The following is a 14,922-nucleotide window of genomic DNA, read 5'->3' on the forward strand; positions in this document are numbered from 1 at the left end:
GAGAGAGAGAGAGAGAGGAGAGAGAGAGACGGGAGAGAGAGAGAGACAGAGACAAGGGGGAGAGAGAGAGAGACAGAGACAAGGAAGAGAGAGAGAGATAGACAGACAGACAGACAGACACGGGTCATCCTTGATACAAGAGTGCCAAGTTTATTGTGCTCCAGGGAAGCTTATATAGGGATCCTTAACTGATAGCCACACCCCAGCTCTCAGAATCTTTCAGCTGCAGGCCTCCTCAGAACCCACTCCTCTACTATTAAGCAGAGTAGCTGCAGGCACAGGTGTTTTGCTCAGTTCACACCAGCAGGCAAAGGATCTGAGGCAGGCAAAGAAAGTCAAGGGGCCAGGGATCTTCAGCTCCCAACACTACATGGCTCACTACCTTTCCTCAGAATGTCTAACTTCCTTCATGTTTGGCTGGTGAATCTTCCATGCCTCAGATTCTTTCCCAGAATCTTTCTCTGGAAGTCCTACCTATCTTCTCCTACCTAGTATTGGCCATTCAGGTCTTTATTAAACTAATCAGAAGGTGTTCTATGCAGGCAAGGAAGGACAGAGACGCATCTTCACACAGTGTACAAAGAGATTATCCCCATATACACCAATATCTATATAATTTTATGTTTATAAAAATTCTTTATAGCAGTATTTATATCGCAAATGAAATGTGATTTCATGACATTGCACCTGGCCTCTGCAGTTCAGCCTATTCTAGGCTGATAATATAGCTCTCTGGTAGATATTCTTGCCTAGCGTGCATGAGGCCATGAGGTTCAATCCCTAGGACTGGCAAGGTAGGAAAGGGGGTGTTACAAAGAACAGTGTTTAACAATGTGGTTTATTAAACTGAATTTCTCTAATTTTAAATAAATTTAGGAATCATAGAACAAATCCCTCCCATAATTTCTAAATTCTGAATGTTTTTTCCTATACCTAGCCATCAAACCACTTAAAAATATGAAGGAAGTCAAAATGATTAACTTGAGGACCTTTTCTTTGAATAAAGAGAAAGTATGACAGAAAAGATTGCCCTTCATGACAGAGTGTAGAACTTAGTATAATTTTGATAACTCATCAGCCTGATTATTTAGTTAATTGCAACTTTTTGTTATAAATTCAGCTTCCATTGCAAGTAAACACGCTTTCTGGTTTATCTTTGGTAAAAATTCATTTCGCGTTTTTCAGAAAAGGAACTTAACCTATTTTTGCAACATTAAACTATTTTGCTCTTAATGGGCATTCAGGCTGATTTAGTTATATTATTTTCTACTCTATATTTGTTTAAAATAATGGTGTGCTAGAGAGATGGCTTAACAGTTAGAGTTCTTGTTCTTGCAAAGGATTTGGATTTGTACACAGTGTACATACATACTTGAAGGTAAAATTCTTGTGCACCTAAAATAAAAACACATAAATCTTTTTAAAAATTGTTGCATCTTATTATTACTGTTTGCCACTCTGTTTAACATGGAAAATTTCACCCTACCACCAATTTTCTTTAATCCCCTTTGCCCTTCTTTATTTTCCTACTAATTTGTTCATAACTGATACAGCTTTTACTATCTTTACCCTTGCCCAAGGGAATACTGTAGCCCTAGCTTCTAGAACATTATCTGGAACAGTGAGTACTATTTGTTAAATTAAGAGATGGAGAAACAAGTATTTCCTGTGGTTTAGATACCGTGTTGTCTTTTGTAAGTTAGTTATATTCATGAGGAAATAGACTTCAGAGGGTTAATTTGTCTAGTATCATTCACTTTATAGAGAATAGAGAATATAGGTAGAGCTGAAATTAGAGACTGACTCATGTTGTGGTAGGTCGTAGACTCTTAATTTCAGTGGAGATTGTATGATTTATTAAATTCTTTCCCTTTAAACAGGAAGAAGAGAATTTATCCAAAGATTAAAACTTGAAGCAACCTTAAATGTGCATGATGGCTGTGTAAGTAATGGTTAATTCTTAACTATAAATGGCTTTAGTAATGTGTTTAAATGTCTTATGAAATGTCCTGATCCTCCTAGTATGGATTATAACTGACTTTTAAAAATAGGAAAATAGCAGGCAGTGGTGGCGCAAGCCTTTAATCCCAGCACTCAGGAGGCAGAGGCAGGCAGATCTGTGAATTTGAGGACAGCCTGGTCTAGAAAGTGAGTTCTAGGACATCCAGGGACACACAAAGAAACTCTGTCTTGAAAAACAAGGAAAAAGGGGTAAGTAAGGTATGGTGACATACAGTTCTAATCCTTGTTCGTAGGAAGCCAAGGCAGGTGATTCTCATGAGTTCAAGGCCAGCCTGGCTCACGTAATGAGTTCTAGACCAGCCAGGGCTTTATAGTGAGATGGTGTCTCAGAAAAAAAGAAGGAAAGGAAGAAAGTAGGGGATGTGGGGGAGCTTGTGGATGGATAGTTTTTTTAATTAAAGCATTAAAGTGTGCTGGGTGCATATATGTAGCCCTAGTACACATGAGAAGAAGGCCAGAGATTCAGGAATTCAAGGTCATCTTCAACTATGTAGTGTGTTCAGGATTAGCCTGAGCTACATTGAGACCTTATCTCAAACACAAACACACACACATGCATACGCATGCACACACACATACGCATACACAGACACAAATAAAAATACATAAGTATATTTGAAAAAATATTTTTGAAAATTTCATACAGTATACTTTGAACATACTTCTGCTCTGAAAACTTGTTTTTGAATTTAGAAAAATGTTTGCAAGGTTTGGGTTTGTTGTGTCTGAAGCCCAGGTGAGTTTTTTCCTTATGAGGCATCTATTTCATTCACTTTACTGAAGTTGCTTTCATGAAAATTATTATGACTTTCTCTCCAGAGCCCGTGCTTACTTTAGCTGTCATTAGAATTTCTCCTCACTGTTGAAATGCTTTTCTGCTAACACCGTATTCTCTTTATTTTCTTTCCACCTCATTGACTCACTTCTTTTGGGTCTTCTTAGCTGACTGGTCTACTTCTTAAAACAATGTTTTAAATTACTCTGTTTGTTCCCCCACACCTGGGCATCTGCCTTATATTTTATGTCTTATAAAATAGAAGTCTCTCCCATGTTTCTGTGATGCTTACTTATTTTCATTTGGCTCTCTTTGAAGTGTTTAACAGAAAAGCTTTCCCTGACCACTAATTAGATAGCATGCCATCTTTAATCAGTATCTTTATGCTAGTTTTTTCATTTTATTTATTATATAGCATTATAATTGTCTAAACATATGTATTCATAGTCAATATACTTGCCCCTCTGCCTTGGCACATTTGTACTGAGAAAACCTCTTCAAAGATTTTCTTTAGGAAGATACTAAATGAATAAATATCCAGGAATTCTTAGAACCCTTAGGAATTGTTCACTGAAGAGGGCTAAAGACTGTGTTATATGTCAGGTTTTATACCCTTTAGGAGCCAAAGATCAAATCTTTTATCTTTGCCAAAGAAAGATTTCCAAATATTAGTTGCACATAGATTTGATATCATCTGTATTTTCCCATCTTTAACTTTCTTTTAGGTTTTGCTATGTTCTCAGGCACTTTTTTTCTAAAAATAAACTTTATCACAACTCAAAACCTTTTTTTTCTTTGCCTTCACACCTGATTTATGATTTGGGTGTGCATAAAATTCTAAGTTGTACATTATTATGTTCATTTAGTAATTGTATAGGCTAGTCATTCATGCATTCAAGCGTCTAGTATAGTTGATAATAATGCCAGTTTGATCTGTTTTTATGCATTAACTTCTCCTAAAAGTTGACTGTACTTATTAAGATGATATTTGACACCTTCAGGGGACCATAAGCAACTGTACTTTGTTAAGTTTAAATATATGTATTTATTGAAGTCATCAAATCAACTTATCAGTCAACTACTAAGATCAATTCATCCTCTCATTTCTCATTATCATAATTAACCCTAGTCAGTCTCTCTTTTTTAAAGGGTTTATTTATTTAATGTGTTTACAGCGTTCTGCCTGCTTGCCAGAAGAGGGCACCAGATTTCATTATAGGTGGTTGTGAGCCATGATAAGATTTCTGGAAATTGAACTCAGGACCTCTGGAAGAGCAGCCAGTGCTCTTAACCTCTGAGCCATCTCTCCAACCCCGTCAATCTCTCTCTTTTTAATCACTGTAAATTTATTTATATTTTAAGCTAATCTTCTGATAGTGGGTTATCAGTTTTAACTGTGGTGTCATTTGTATTTTCTAGAATTTTAGTAAATAGAATCATTTTGCCTTGTCCCTTTATGGCAGGGATCAAGCTCAAAGTCCCGTGTGTGCTGTCTCAATGCTTTAACACTGAACGCTGTGTCTCTGGCCTTGCATTCTTTTTGATGCTTCTTTACTTAGAATTGCTTGGAATAATTATCTTGAGATTCATTCATTTTGAAGATGTCAGTGGTTATTTGTTATTGTGCTCATGATATGGGTGCACTATAATTTGACTATTAACTTGCTGGTGGACATTATTTCTAACTAGAGACTACGGAATTACCATGAAGCATTTGTGTACAGTTTTGTTTGTTTTTACTCTTTTTGGTAGGTACCTAGAAGTGGAATAAATGGAGCAAAAGTATAGGTGCATATTTGCTGTTGATTATTTATTTATTTATTTATGGACAGATTCTTGATACGTAGCACTGGCTTGCCTAAATCTTGCTGTGTGACCTATAGTGATTTCTTCTTCCTTGGAGATCAGAGACACTGAATCTCCCTAGAGCTGGGTCTTCTGGAAGAGTAGCAAATGCTTTTAATGCAAATCCTTCTTTCTAGCTATATTACTTTCTTTATGTAGATCCAAATTTTCTGACCTGTTATTTTCCCTTTCTCTTAAAAAAAAACAATTCTTAACGTTTCTTGCAAGGTAGTTCTCTCAGAAACAAATATTCTCAAGTTTTGTTTGTTGGAGACTGTCTTTATTTAGTCTTTAATTTTGAAAGGGTGATTTTATGGAATTCAGAATTCTTTGTGAATGTTTTATTTTCTCTCAGCACTTTATATCATTCTACCCTGATTGTTTTCATACTTCCTGAGAAGTCAGGTGACATTTTTATCTTAACCTCTATGGATGATGTACCTCTTCTGGATTCTTTCAGGACTGTTTTCTTTATCTTTGATTTTCTTTAGTTTGAAAAATACTCAGTTATTTTGATGTAAGAAACACAGTTCTCACCTCAAAGAGAGAGTTTATTTTGGAGCCAGATATGAATGATGGTGGGTGACCCTAAATTTCATGTTCAACACAGTAACTTTTTCTGAAAATTTTTATAGTAACAGAATAAAGATATTTGTAAGTCAAGATACTTTTAAAAAAATACAATAACGGAAGTATTAGGTAGGTAGGCTCAGCAAAGTGGGGAAAGCTCTCTCTCAGGTGTTACCTGAGAAGTCTTAGCTTTTGCATTGACAAAAGCTAATGGTCTGCTAAGTTTACACATTTCAAAAGGGTTCACCTGACAGTCATAGGATGCTGGGTCAGACACAGGTGGCCAAGGAATGGCTATAAAGTGAGCTAAAGCTAGCCCAAGATAAATTGCAATCAGACTTGGGACCTGGAGCATTCCAGCCTCTTCTCATCACTTAATTCTGATCAGTTAACCAGCCTCGTGTGGCCTCTTTTCAGGACTTGTTCTCAGTTTCCTCCTTCTATATATCATTAAGGTCAGAGATTCTTTCCCCAACTATGTCCAGTATGCTAACTAGCCTATCAAAGTCATTCTTCATTTCTTTTAAACTTTCGTTGATCTCTACTTTACTGTTCTTTTTTAAGAATCCCCTGTCTGCTTTAGATCACCCATTCTTGTGTATTCTCTACTTTATTAACGTCTTCAGCATATTGTAATCAAGTTTTCCTACCCACACATGGCTTTCTGCAGAGGTTTTTATTTCTCTGCTCAAGTCAGGAATGCCTTGTGTCTTTGGTCATGGGCAATAGTTTTTGTGGATTATCTAAGAACAGTGGTTGATTTTTGCAGTTTCTTGCCCTTGTAGGATGTAGCCATGGTGTCCAGGACTCTTGTGTGTGAATCAAGAACTGAAGTCCAGTTATTTAGTCTGTAAACTTTGCTTCACAGACAGTATTATTAGTGCTGTAAATTTTGTAACACGGGTAAGTGAAAGGTGGTTTACTTCTTTTTATGTCTAATTTGCTTATGTTTCTTTTTTGTTTTCTCTTTAGGTTAATACAATCTGTTGGAATGACACTGGAGAATATATTTTATCTGGATCTGATGACACCAAACTTGTTATTAGTAATCCATACAGCAGAAAGGTGAAGTGGTTAAATATGTGTAATTTAATGATAAAAAAGAAGCTAGGAATGTGGATATTCTAACCACAGGATAGGCATTTGTATTAGAATATCCTCTTTATTAAAGTTAATTGTGTAATTTAGACATTGTTACATGTAGGTACTGCATTTTTCTTTGGAATATGTAAGATTTTTCTTTGTGTGTGTGTGTGTGTGTGTGTGTGTGTGTGTGTGTGTGTGTGTGTGTGTGTGTGTGTGTGTGTTTGAGACAGGGTCTTTCATTTAGCTCTGTCTGGCCTGGAATTCACTTTGTAGACCAGGCTGGCTTCAAATTCACAGAGATCCTCTCCCTGCTGAATGTTGGGATTAAAGGTATGTATCACTATGCCCTGCTGGAATATTTAAGTTTTCAATGTGCTTTAGACTCGAGAAAACTTAAAACATCCTTCACTTTAATCCAAGTGGTTATAATAGGCAAATGATGTTTCAGTAATAGAACTTGAACAAAAGAAGTCATCGTATTTTTTTCTTTTCATTAACATTAAGGTGTTTGAGTAGGAGAATTTTGTAGCATATTGGAAATAACTTTTTGCTGGCACAGACCTTTAATCCTAGCAGCCAGGAGGTAGAAGCAGAAGGATTTTAAGTTCATTACTAATCTGGGTTACAGTATCAAGACTTCCTCTAGGGACTGGAGAGATGGCTCAGCAGTTAAGAATACTAGCAGCTCTTCCAGAGGTCAATTCCCAGCAACCACGTGGTGGCTCACAGCCTTCTATAATGGGATCTGATGGTCTCTTTCAGCATGCAGGTGTACATGCAGACAGAGAACCATATACATCAAATAAATAAATCTTAAAAAAAGACTGCCTCTAAACCAGCAATAACTCTGCTTCCTGTGTGATTGCATAATATTTCATTTTTTACTATTTGTGAAACTCTCCAAATTACAAACTTTTTTCATGTTTCAGAGAACTTCAAAGGGCAAATATTCACAACAGAATTAATAGCATACGTTATTTAAATTGGATTACAGAGTTGGGGTCTGAATCTCTTAGGAAAGCCTTGTTTAAACTTATATATCATAACATTCTGTATTTCACAACTTAGGAACATCTCAAGTATTTTAATTTTAAATATTTAGAGAAATATCAGAAATATTAAAGGAATTTTTAATTAAATTTTTGTAGATGATAATGATAGTACTCTAATATATTTAGTTACACCATTAATTTTATATTAAAAGATAAAGCTTAATTTTTTTCAGATTATTTTATTTTATGTATATTAGTGTTTGGCCTGTATCTGTGTATGTATATGTATGTGCTTCTATTGTATACTTGGTGTCCGTAGAGGTTAGAAGGTGTTGGATTCCCTGGAACTGGAGTTAAAGATGGTTGTGAACTGCCAGGTGGGTTCTGGGAACTGAGCATGGGTACCACAAGAAGTGTTCTTAACTTTTGAGCCATCTCTCTAGCCCCAGGATAAAACTTTTTAGAACAATAGTTTTTTGTTTTGTTGCTTTGTATTATTTTTAAGTAGAATCTCACTGTATAGCGCTAACTGCCCTGTAAATTGCTATGTAGACAAGGCTGGTTTAGAACTCAAAGAGCTCTACCTACCTCTTCTTCCCCCATGTGGAGATAAAAGGTGTGCCCCACCACTCTCAGCTAAAAGTAAGTTTATCAGCCAGGCGGTGGTGGTGCACACCTTTAATCCTAGTACTAGGGAGGCAGAGACAGGCAGAGCTCTGTGAGTCCTAGGCCAGCCTAGTCTACAGAGTGAGTTCCGGGACAGCTAGGGATACACAGAGAAACCCTGTCTTGAAAACCAAACAAATAAAAAATAAAAGTAACTTTATCATATAGTCCTCATGAATATAAATACTACCAGTTTCTTTCTTTTGACTCCTAAAATATTATAAACTTTTAAGTTATGTTATATTTTTTCTTCCTTTTCCATTTGTGTGTGTGTAGTATTGGTGTGCATATTTGTATATACATGTTTTTCTATGTATATAGGTGCACATGTGTGTGGGCATACATATGTATATGTAGGGGTCCAATGTTGGTGTTAGGAAGAACCATCTTCGATGGCTCCTTTTTACATCGGGGCAGGATCTCTCAGTCAAACCATAGCAGAGGTTATGGCTAGCTTGCTAGCCTGCTTGTTCTGTGGTTCCCTGGCTCTGCCTTCCAAGGCTGAAATTACAGATGGGCTGTTTGCACACTTGGCATTCACATGGTTTCTGGGGAGTCCAAGTTCTGGTCGTCAGACTTCTGTGACTTTAACCCTGAGACATTGCTGTAGCCTTATGTTCTATTTTCTTTAATCTTTCTTTGTTTTAAAAAATCCTTTTATGTATATGGATGCTTTGCATACATATGTATGTTTGTACCACGTATGTTCCTGGTGCTTCCAAGGCCAAAAAAATAGCCTTGGATCCCCTGGAACTTCAAGTTAAAGAGTTATGGACTGTGATGTGGGTGTAGGGAATTGAACTCTAATTTCTGAAAGAGCAATAAGTGTTCTTAAATCTCTGAGCCATTTCTCCAGCCCCCATTCCTTTAAAAAATATTTATTTTTATTTTATGTGTTTTAGTGTTTTACCTGCATGTATATATGTGCGCTATGTGCATGCTAAGTGTGTGAAGAGGTCAGAGAGAGCACCAGATACCTTGGAACTGTAGTTACTGCTGGTTGTTAGCTGCCATCTGGGTGCTGGGAACCAAACCTGAGTCCTTTGCAGGAGTAGCCAGCACCTTCACCCCTCCCTTTTATTTTTTAAGGACCTTGCCCTACCTTTGAAACACTGTGCAGCCCAGGCTGTTCCCAAATTCACATAATCCTCCTGCTTCAGTATGCCAGCTGACTGAACTAAAGGTGTGGTCTATTCTACTTGACTCCAGCCCTTGCTTTCTGCATCTATCACTAACAAAATGATTAAGATGATTAACTTTAAAGGAGGATGGGTTTATTTCAGCCTGTGGCTTTGGCGGTTTCAGCTCATGGCTCATTGGCTCTGTTGTTTTGGGTTTATGATTGGGTAGCATATCACAGCAGGATTTTGTGATAGTCTAGGCACTGGCCTCATTGGCAGGAAGTAAAGAGGAAGAGAATCAACACTAGGATCCTACAATACCTTTTCAGTTATATACTCCTGTGATCTCCCAGATCTTCTACTTCCTCCTAAGTATTTCTACCCTGGGGACCAGTCCTTTAAATAAATGGGCTTTTAATACCCCCCAGAACCAGTATGTTCAAGATCTAGACTGTAGTGATTTTTTTTTCTGCCACTATTTTTTTGTCCTTAAAACCTTTAAAGCAATTTGTGAATTTACAGATTTGTATTTTTAATTCAGTATATTATAATCTACCATTGATACTGGGGTTTGTTGTTATTTTGTGTGTTGAGACAGAGGCTTGCTGTGTAGCACAGGCTGGCCTGGAACTGGCTCTGTAGTCTAGCCTAGAGTTTGAGCTCCCAATTCTGCCTTTGTTGCCCAGGAGCTGAGATTGCAGAGGTTTACATTGGTACTGTGCTGTGTTGTTCATATTTGCTCCATGAGACATCAGCAAGCCAACTTTGTGGCTACATTGTCACATAGTTTCTCCCTTTTCCTCCTGTTTTTTAAGGCACAACACATATTTCTGTTCACCTTATTCTCTGTTGTGGAGATGGATGTAACAATTCATTAAGCTAGTCTTTTTTACTCATGTAAGTAATAACTCAGTGTTACTAGAGGTATAGCTTCAGGATAAATTCTTAGAAATTAACTTTCCTGAGTGTGGGGTTGACACATAAATAGTTTTCTGAGTTCTTGATGAACTCTTGTGCTTTGCTGTCATTTAGCACACCTGCAGGCCTGCTTAGAGAGGCTGTTGTCACGCTTCTAAATTGTTTCCAATCTGCTGAACAAGAATTGGTATCTCAGTACAATTTCAGTTTCCTTTATGAATAAAATTGAACATTTTTTTCATAATTTTAAGGATCGTCTGTTTATCTTTGGACTGTCTTGTTCAGGATTTTGTGTTTGTTTGTTTTTGGTTATTTTTACTCCCAATTTTTAAATCCTATAGAGGAATCAGTACTCGATTTGCAATGTATATTGCAAATATTAAGCACTAGTATTAACCTTTATTTCTGTCACAGTAAGGAAATAGACATTGGGACTTATGCTACATGCTTATCTTACCATTTTATTAATTTGTTTTTCAGTCATTTTGATTCTTTGTCTTGAAAGAAAACAAATCAATCATCTAGTACATACTGTTTCAAAAGTCAATCCAAATGGTTCTTTCTTAGTTACCAAGAATTTCTGAGTGAGAGAGATAAGTGATTTAAATAAGAAGTGTGATTGAAGTTGCTTTCCAGGGAATTACTCAAATTGGTGATAATTTTCTTATCTCAGAACAAAAGAAAATATGTGAGATTCTATAATTTTATAATTAGTTTGGAATCAAACACTAATCTTTTGTTGAGGATGTCAGTGAGAATTTATTACTAGTTGCGATTATATTAAACATGAATGTTTCTCACTAGGAGAAAAATACTTGCTATGAACTACATTTTTTTTGTATGTTTCAGGTTTTGACAACAATCCGTTCTGGGCATCGAGCAAATATATTTAGTGCAAAGTTTTTGCCATGCACAGATGATAAGCAGATTGTGTCTTGCTCTGGAGATGGAGTCATATTCTATACTAATATCGAGCAAGATGTGGAAACAAACAGACAGTGCCAATTTACATGCCATTATGGAACTACTTATGAGGTACAGTGTTGTGATTGCATGTGTAAATGCATGCTTCTGTGTAAATGTAGAGATGTATCTTTGCATTTATTTACACATGCATCTACACTGTTAAGTATAGAAATTATTGGCAGGTTGTATTTCACCAAAGCCTTCTGAAAGTTTATCTTCATAAATTTTGTGGATAAAGTTATAAAAGTAAGAATCAAGTATTAGTATTGTAAGATGAATTTGCAGTTGCTTAAACAATCATGCCTTAAACAGGTGCTAGCCCTTATTCCCTTTGTGCATTTATTGGTTAGGGTTTCGGGTTTCTATTGCTGTGACAACACCATGACCACGGCAACTTTTATAAAGGAAAACATTAATTGGGATGGCTTACTTAGTTCAGACATTCAGTCCATTATCATGGTGGGGAGCATGGCAGTGTGCAGACAGACATGGTGTTGGATAAGTAACTGCAAATCCTACATCTTCCAGCCAACAGGAAGTCACCTGAGATATAACAAGGCCAGATCACACTCCAACAAAGCCACACTTCCTAAAAGTGTCACTCCCTATGAGCTTATGCGGGCTAATTACATTCAAGCTACCACATTCCACTCCCTGGCCCCCATAAGCTTTTAAAAATATCATAATGCAAAATGCATTCAGCCCAACTTCAAAAGTACCCATAGTCTATCACAGTCTCAACAATGTTTAAAAGTCTAGAATTCAAAGTCTCTTCTGAGATTCTTGCAACCTCTTAACTGTAATTACCTGTAAAATCAAAATCAAAAGCAGATCACATACTTCAACATGATATACATTACCATTCCAAAACATAGGGCAGAGAGCATAGTGAGGAAATACCGGACAAAAGCAATACTGAAAACCAGCTGGGTAGACTCCAAACTCTACATCTCCATGTCTGACATCAAAAGCTTTTCAAATCTTCAACTCCATTTAGCTTTGTTGTCTACCACACACTTCTTTCTCTTGGGATGTTTCCACTCCCTGTTAGAGCTCTCCTCTACAGGTATCCTAAAACTCTGTCATCTCTAACATCTTGGGTTCTCCAAGGCAATCCAGGCTTCAACTTCACAGCTTCACGCAATGACCTCTCTACTAGGGCTACACTCAGGGACATCCGGACACATCCTGGCCTCAGCAGTTTTCCTTTGGCATGAAGGCAAATTCCATAACCTGTTTCTTTTATCCATAACTCTAAAGCCAGAACCACAGGCTGAAGCTGCCAAACTCTGCTGCTTCCTGGAACTGGATCACGCCCCCCTCATTCAATTGCGTCCTCACTAGCTTTCTGTCCTTGAACTTGTCCTGTGGACCAGGCTGGCCTCAACTCAGGGATTAAAGGTGTGTACCACCACTCCCAGCTCTAAGCTTTGCTTTAGTTCTTTGAGTTAGAAACTTAGCTGGGTGTGATCTTGCCCTGAGCCTACCACTCCTTTATTCATCTTAATCTATTGATCTCTTTTAGCGCAGAATTTAGCTCTGTCCTGGTGCCCCTTTTCTCAATTTATAGATTTTGTAATGTACCCTGCTCAGTTTGCTTCTTTGTTTTATAAATCTTCATTAGAGTTACCCTAATAACCACATGGCAGAGTCTATACTAGGCTGTTTTGAGATTTCTTCTGCCAACGGAAGTAATACAAAACTTCTTATTTTAACCTAGGCAGATTCTTTGGAAAAGGGCAAAGAGCAGTCACATTCTTCACCTCAGTATCACAAGAATGATCTCTAGGCCGTGTATTAATAATATTCTTCTCCTCTGTAACCTTGTGAGCCAGCACCCCACAGTTCAAATAACTCTTTGCAACTCTCTTTAGTGTTCTACTAGTATGGCCTATTAAGCAGTGCTTAAGCGTTTCGCTGCTTTCCTAATCCAAGTACCAAAGTCAATATTACTCCAAACAAAAACATGATCAGGCTTATCAAAGCTTTAGTACCCCACTCCTGGTTCCAATTTCTGTCTTAGGGGTTCTGTTGCTATAAAGAGACATCATGATCATTCCCACTCTTATAAAGGAAAACATTAATTGGGATAGCTTACTTATACTTCAGAGGTTCAGTTCATTATCATCATGGCAGGGAACATGGTGGTGTACAAGCATACATGGTGCTGGAGAGGTAGCTGAGAGTCCTACATCTTCCAGCTAACGAGAAGTCAACTGAGACACTGAATGGTATTTTCAGGTATGGTCACTAAATCTATTACTAGGTCAACATCTAGACTAGACACAGATTTCCTAATTTGCTTTGAACTGGTCTAGTCTTTGTCACAGGGCATCACTTATAAATGTTCTAATGATGCATATTGTAATTGCCTGAGTGAAACTTGGTTTTCTAAACTAGTGAACTAATTAGATGAAGGAATTAAATCAATCATATAAACAATACTTTAGGAAATATGTGCTCTGCAATTTGGTTTATAGACAGTAGTATACTAAGTGAAAAATGACCCTTTTATTGAATGAAGTCATCAGAGCTGAGTCAGCAACAAGTTGCAAATATGTTTTACTGATAAAATGACTTCATAATTAAATAATTCAGCACTTCTAACTCATTGAGATGATGTAGTAATCACATTTCTCACAAATATGAAATAAGTCAAAAGTCATATCTTTCTTGAAATATGCATTCCCTTCATTTGTGTTGAGTGTGCTTTTTATAATTGCCTTCTGTGATGTATGTCTTATTGTTTTGTGTTGTTTATAAACTTGTTCAATAAAAGCAAAGAAATATCAGTACTAGAAGTTTTAGAGAAACAGATACAATAAATATATCTATACATAAGACTTTAAGCAATACATTTTTTTAAAATCTAATAATTCTAAAAGTCAACTAAAATTAATCTTTCTAGGCTCAAATTCAAGTGTTTATGGGTCTATGAACCTTATGATTTTACCTTTTTCCACTTCAATAACCTTTATACTGCTCTGAATCAGGGTTCCTTCCTCCATCTTTTAAGTCAATTCTTCAAAATGTTTTTTGTGTTTCTTTACTTGAATTTTTCCATTATCTTGTGGTCTTTTCTGACAGATTTTTGCCTCCCTCTTTGACTCATAATGATTTTTATAATTATTTTGGCTCCATATGGATAATTCCGCATAATCTTCCCACTTCAGCATCCTTAATTTAAACATACTTCCAAAGTTAAGTTGCTCAAAGCTTATAATTTTGGAAAATCTTATATGAAGTTTTATTAATGTAATTTCAAAGAAATCATATTTTCCAAGGCTGCTATATGTCTGTGTATTCTCTGTTTTAAATCATGCTTTGGATAAATCATAGATAATGACATACATGGATAGTTTTGCTGTGTTCACCTTCACGGATATATTAAACAGCAGTGTGTTTCTAAGCTGCCTGTTTAGTTGTTTAGTAGTGTTTCTTTTGTTTCATCTTCAGATTATGACTGTACCAAATGACCCTTACACCTTTCTGTCCTGTGGTGAAGATGGAACTGTTAGGTGGTTTGACACACGCATCAAAACTAGTTGCACAAAAGAAGACTGCAAAGATGTAAGAATCCAAGTTTTATAACAAGTGATTTAGAAAATGTAATTATGATTCAATAATACCTTTGGTGATAGTTTTATTTTGCTAAAATTTTCAATCACAAAATTCTTTCAGTATTAACGAGGTTGAGAAACTTCTATTTCGGTTGTCCATTTAAATATATTTTTATAGAGGATAGAGAGATGACTCTGTAAAGGACCTGAGTTTTAAACCCAAGAACCCAGGTAAAAGCTGGCATGGCAGTGTGCATCTGTAATCCTATAGGCAGATTACTGGAGCTTAGTAGTCAGCCACCCTAACGGAAATGGTGAGCTTCAGGGTTCGTGAGACACTGTCTCAAAGAATAAGGTATAGAGCAATTGAGGATGACCCCTGACATTGACCTCTGACTTCT

At 36.7% G+C, this 14,922-nt stretch overlaps 1 protein-coding gene across 5 annotated transcripts in view; it reads left to right on the top strand.

The window, feature by feature from the left end:
• The window catches only part of Dcaf6 (DDB1 and CUL4 associated factor 6), a 118,007-nt gene that overhangs the window by 21,690 nt on the left and 81,395 nt on the right, over positions 1–14,922 (top strand). For all 5 annotated transcript variants that reach the window (XM_013354808.2, XM_026777519.1, XM_013354809.2 and 2 more), the window contains exons 2-5: positions 1,881–1,942; positions 6,185–6,277; positions 10,845–11,030; positions 14,418–14,531. In XM_013354808.2, coding sequence (XP_013210262.1) covers positions 14,421–14,531 — 111 coding nt within the window. In that variant the 5' untranslated portion in view covers positions 1,881–1,942; positions 6,185–6,277; positions 10,845–11,030; positions 14,418–14,420. The remainder of the gene's footprint in view (positions 1–1,880; positions 1,943–6,184; positions 6,278–10,844; positions 11,031–14,417; positions 14,532–14,922) is intronic.

The sequence above is a fragment of the Microtus ochrogaster genome, unplaced genomic scaffold, assembly GCF_000317375.1.
Source record: "Microtus ochrogaster isolate Prairie Vole_2 unplaced genomic scaffold, MicOch1.0 UNK70, whole genome shotgun sequence".
NCBI classification, from domain to species: Eukaryota; Metazoa; Chordata; class Mammalia; order Rodentia; family Cricetidae; genus Microtus; species Microtus ochrogaster.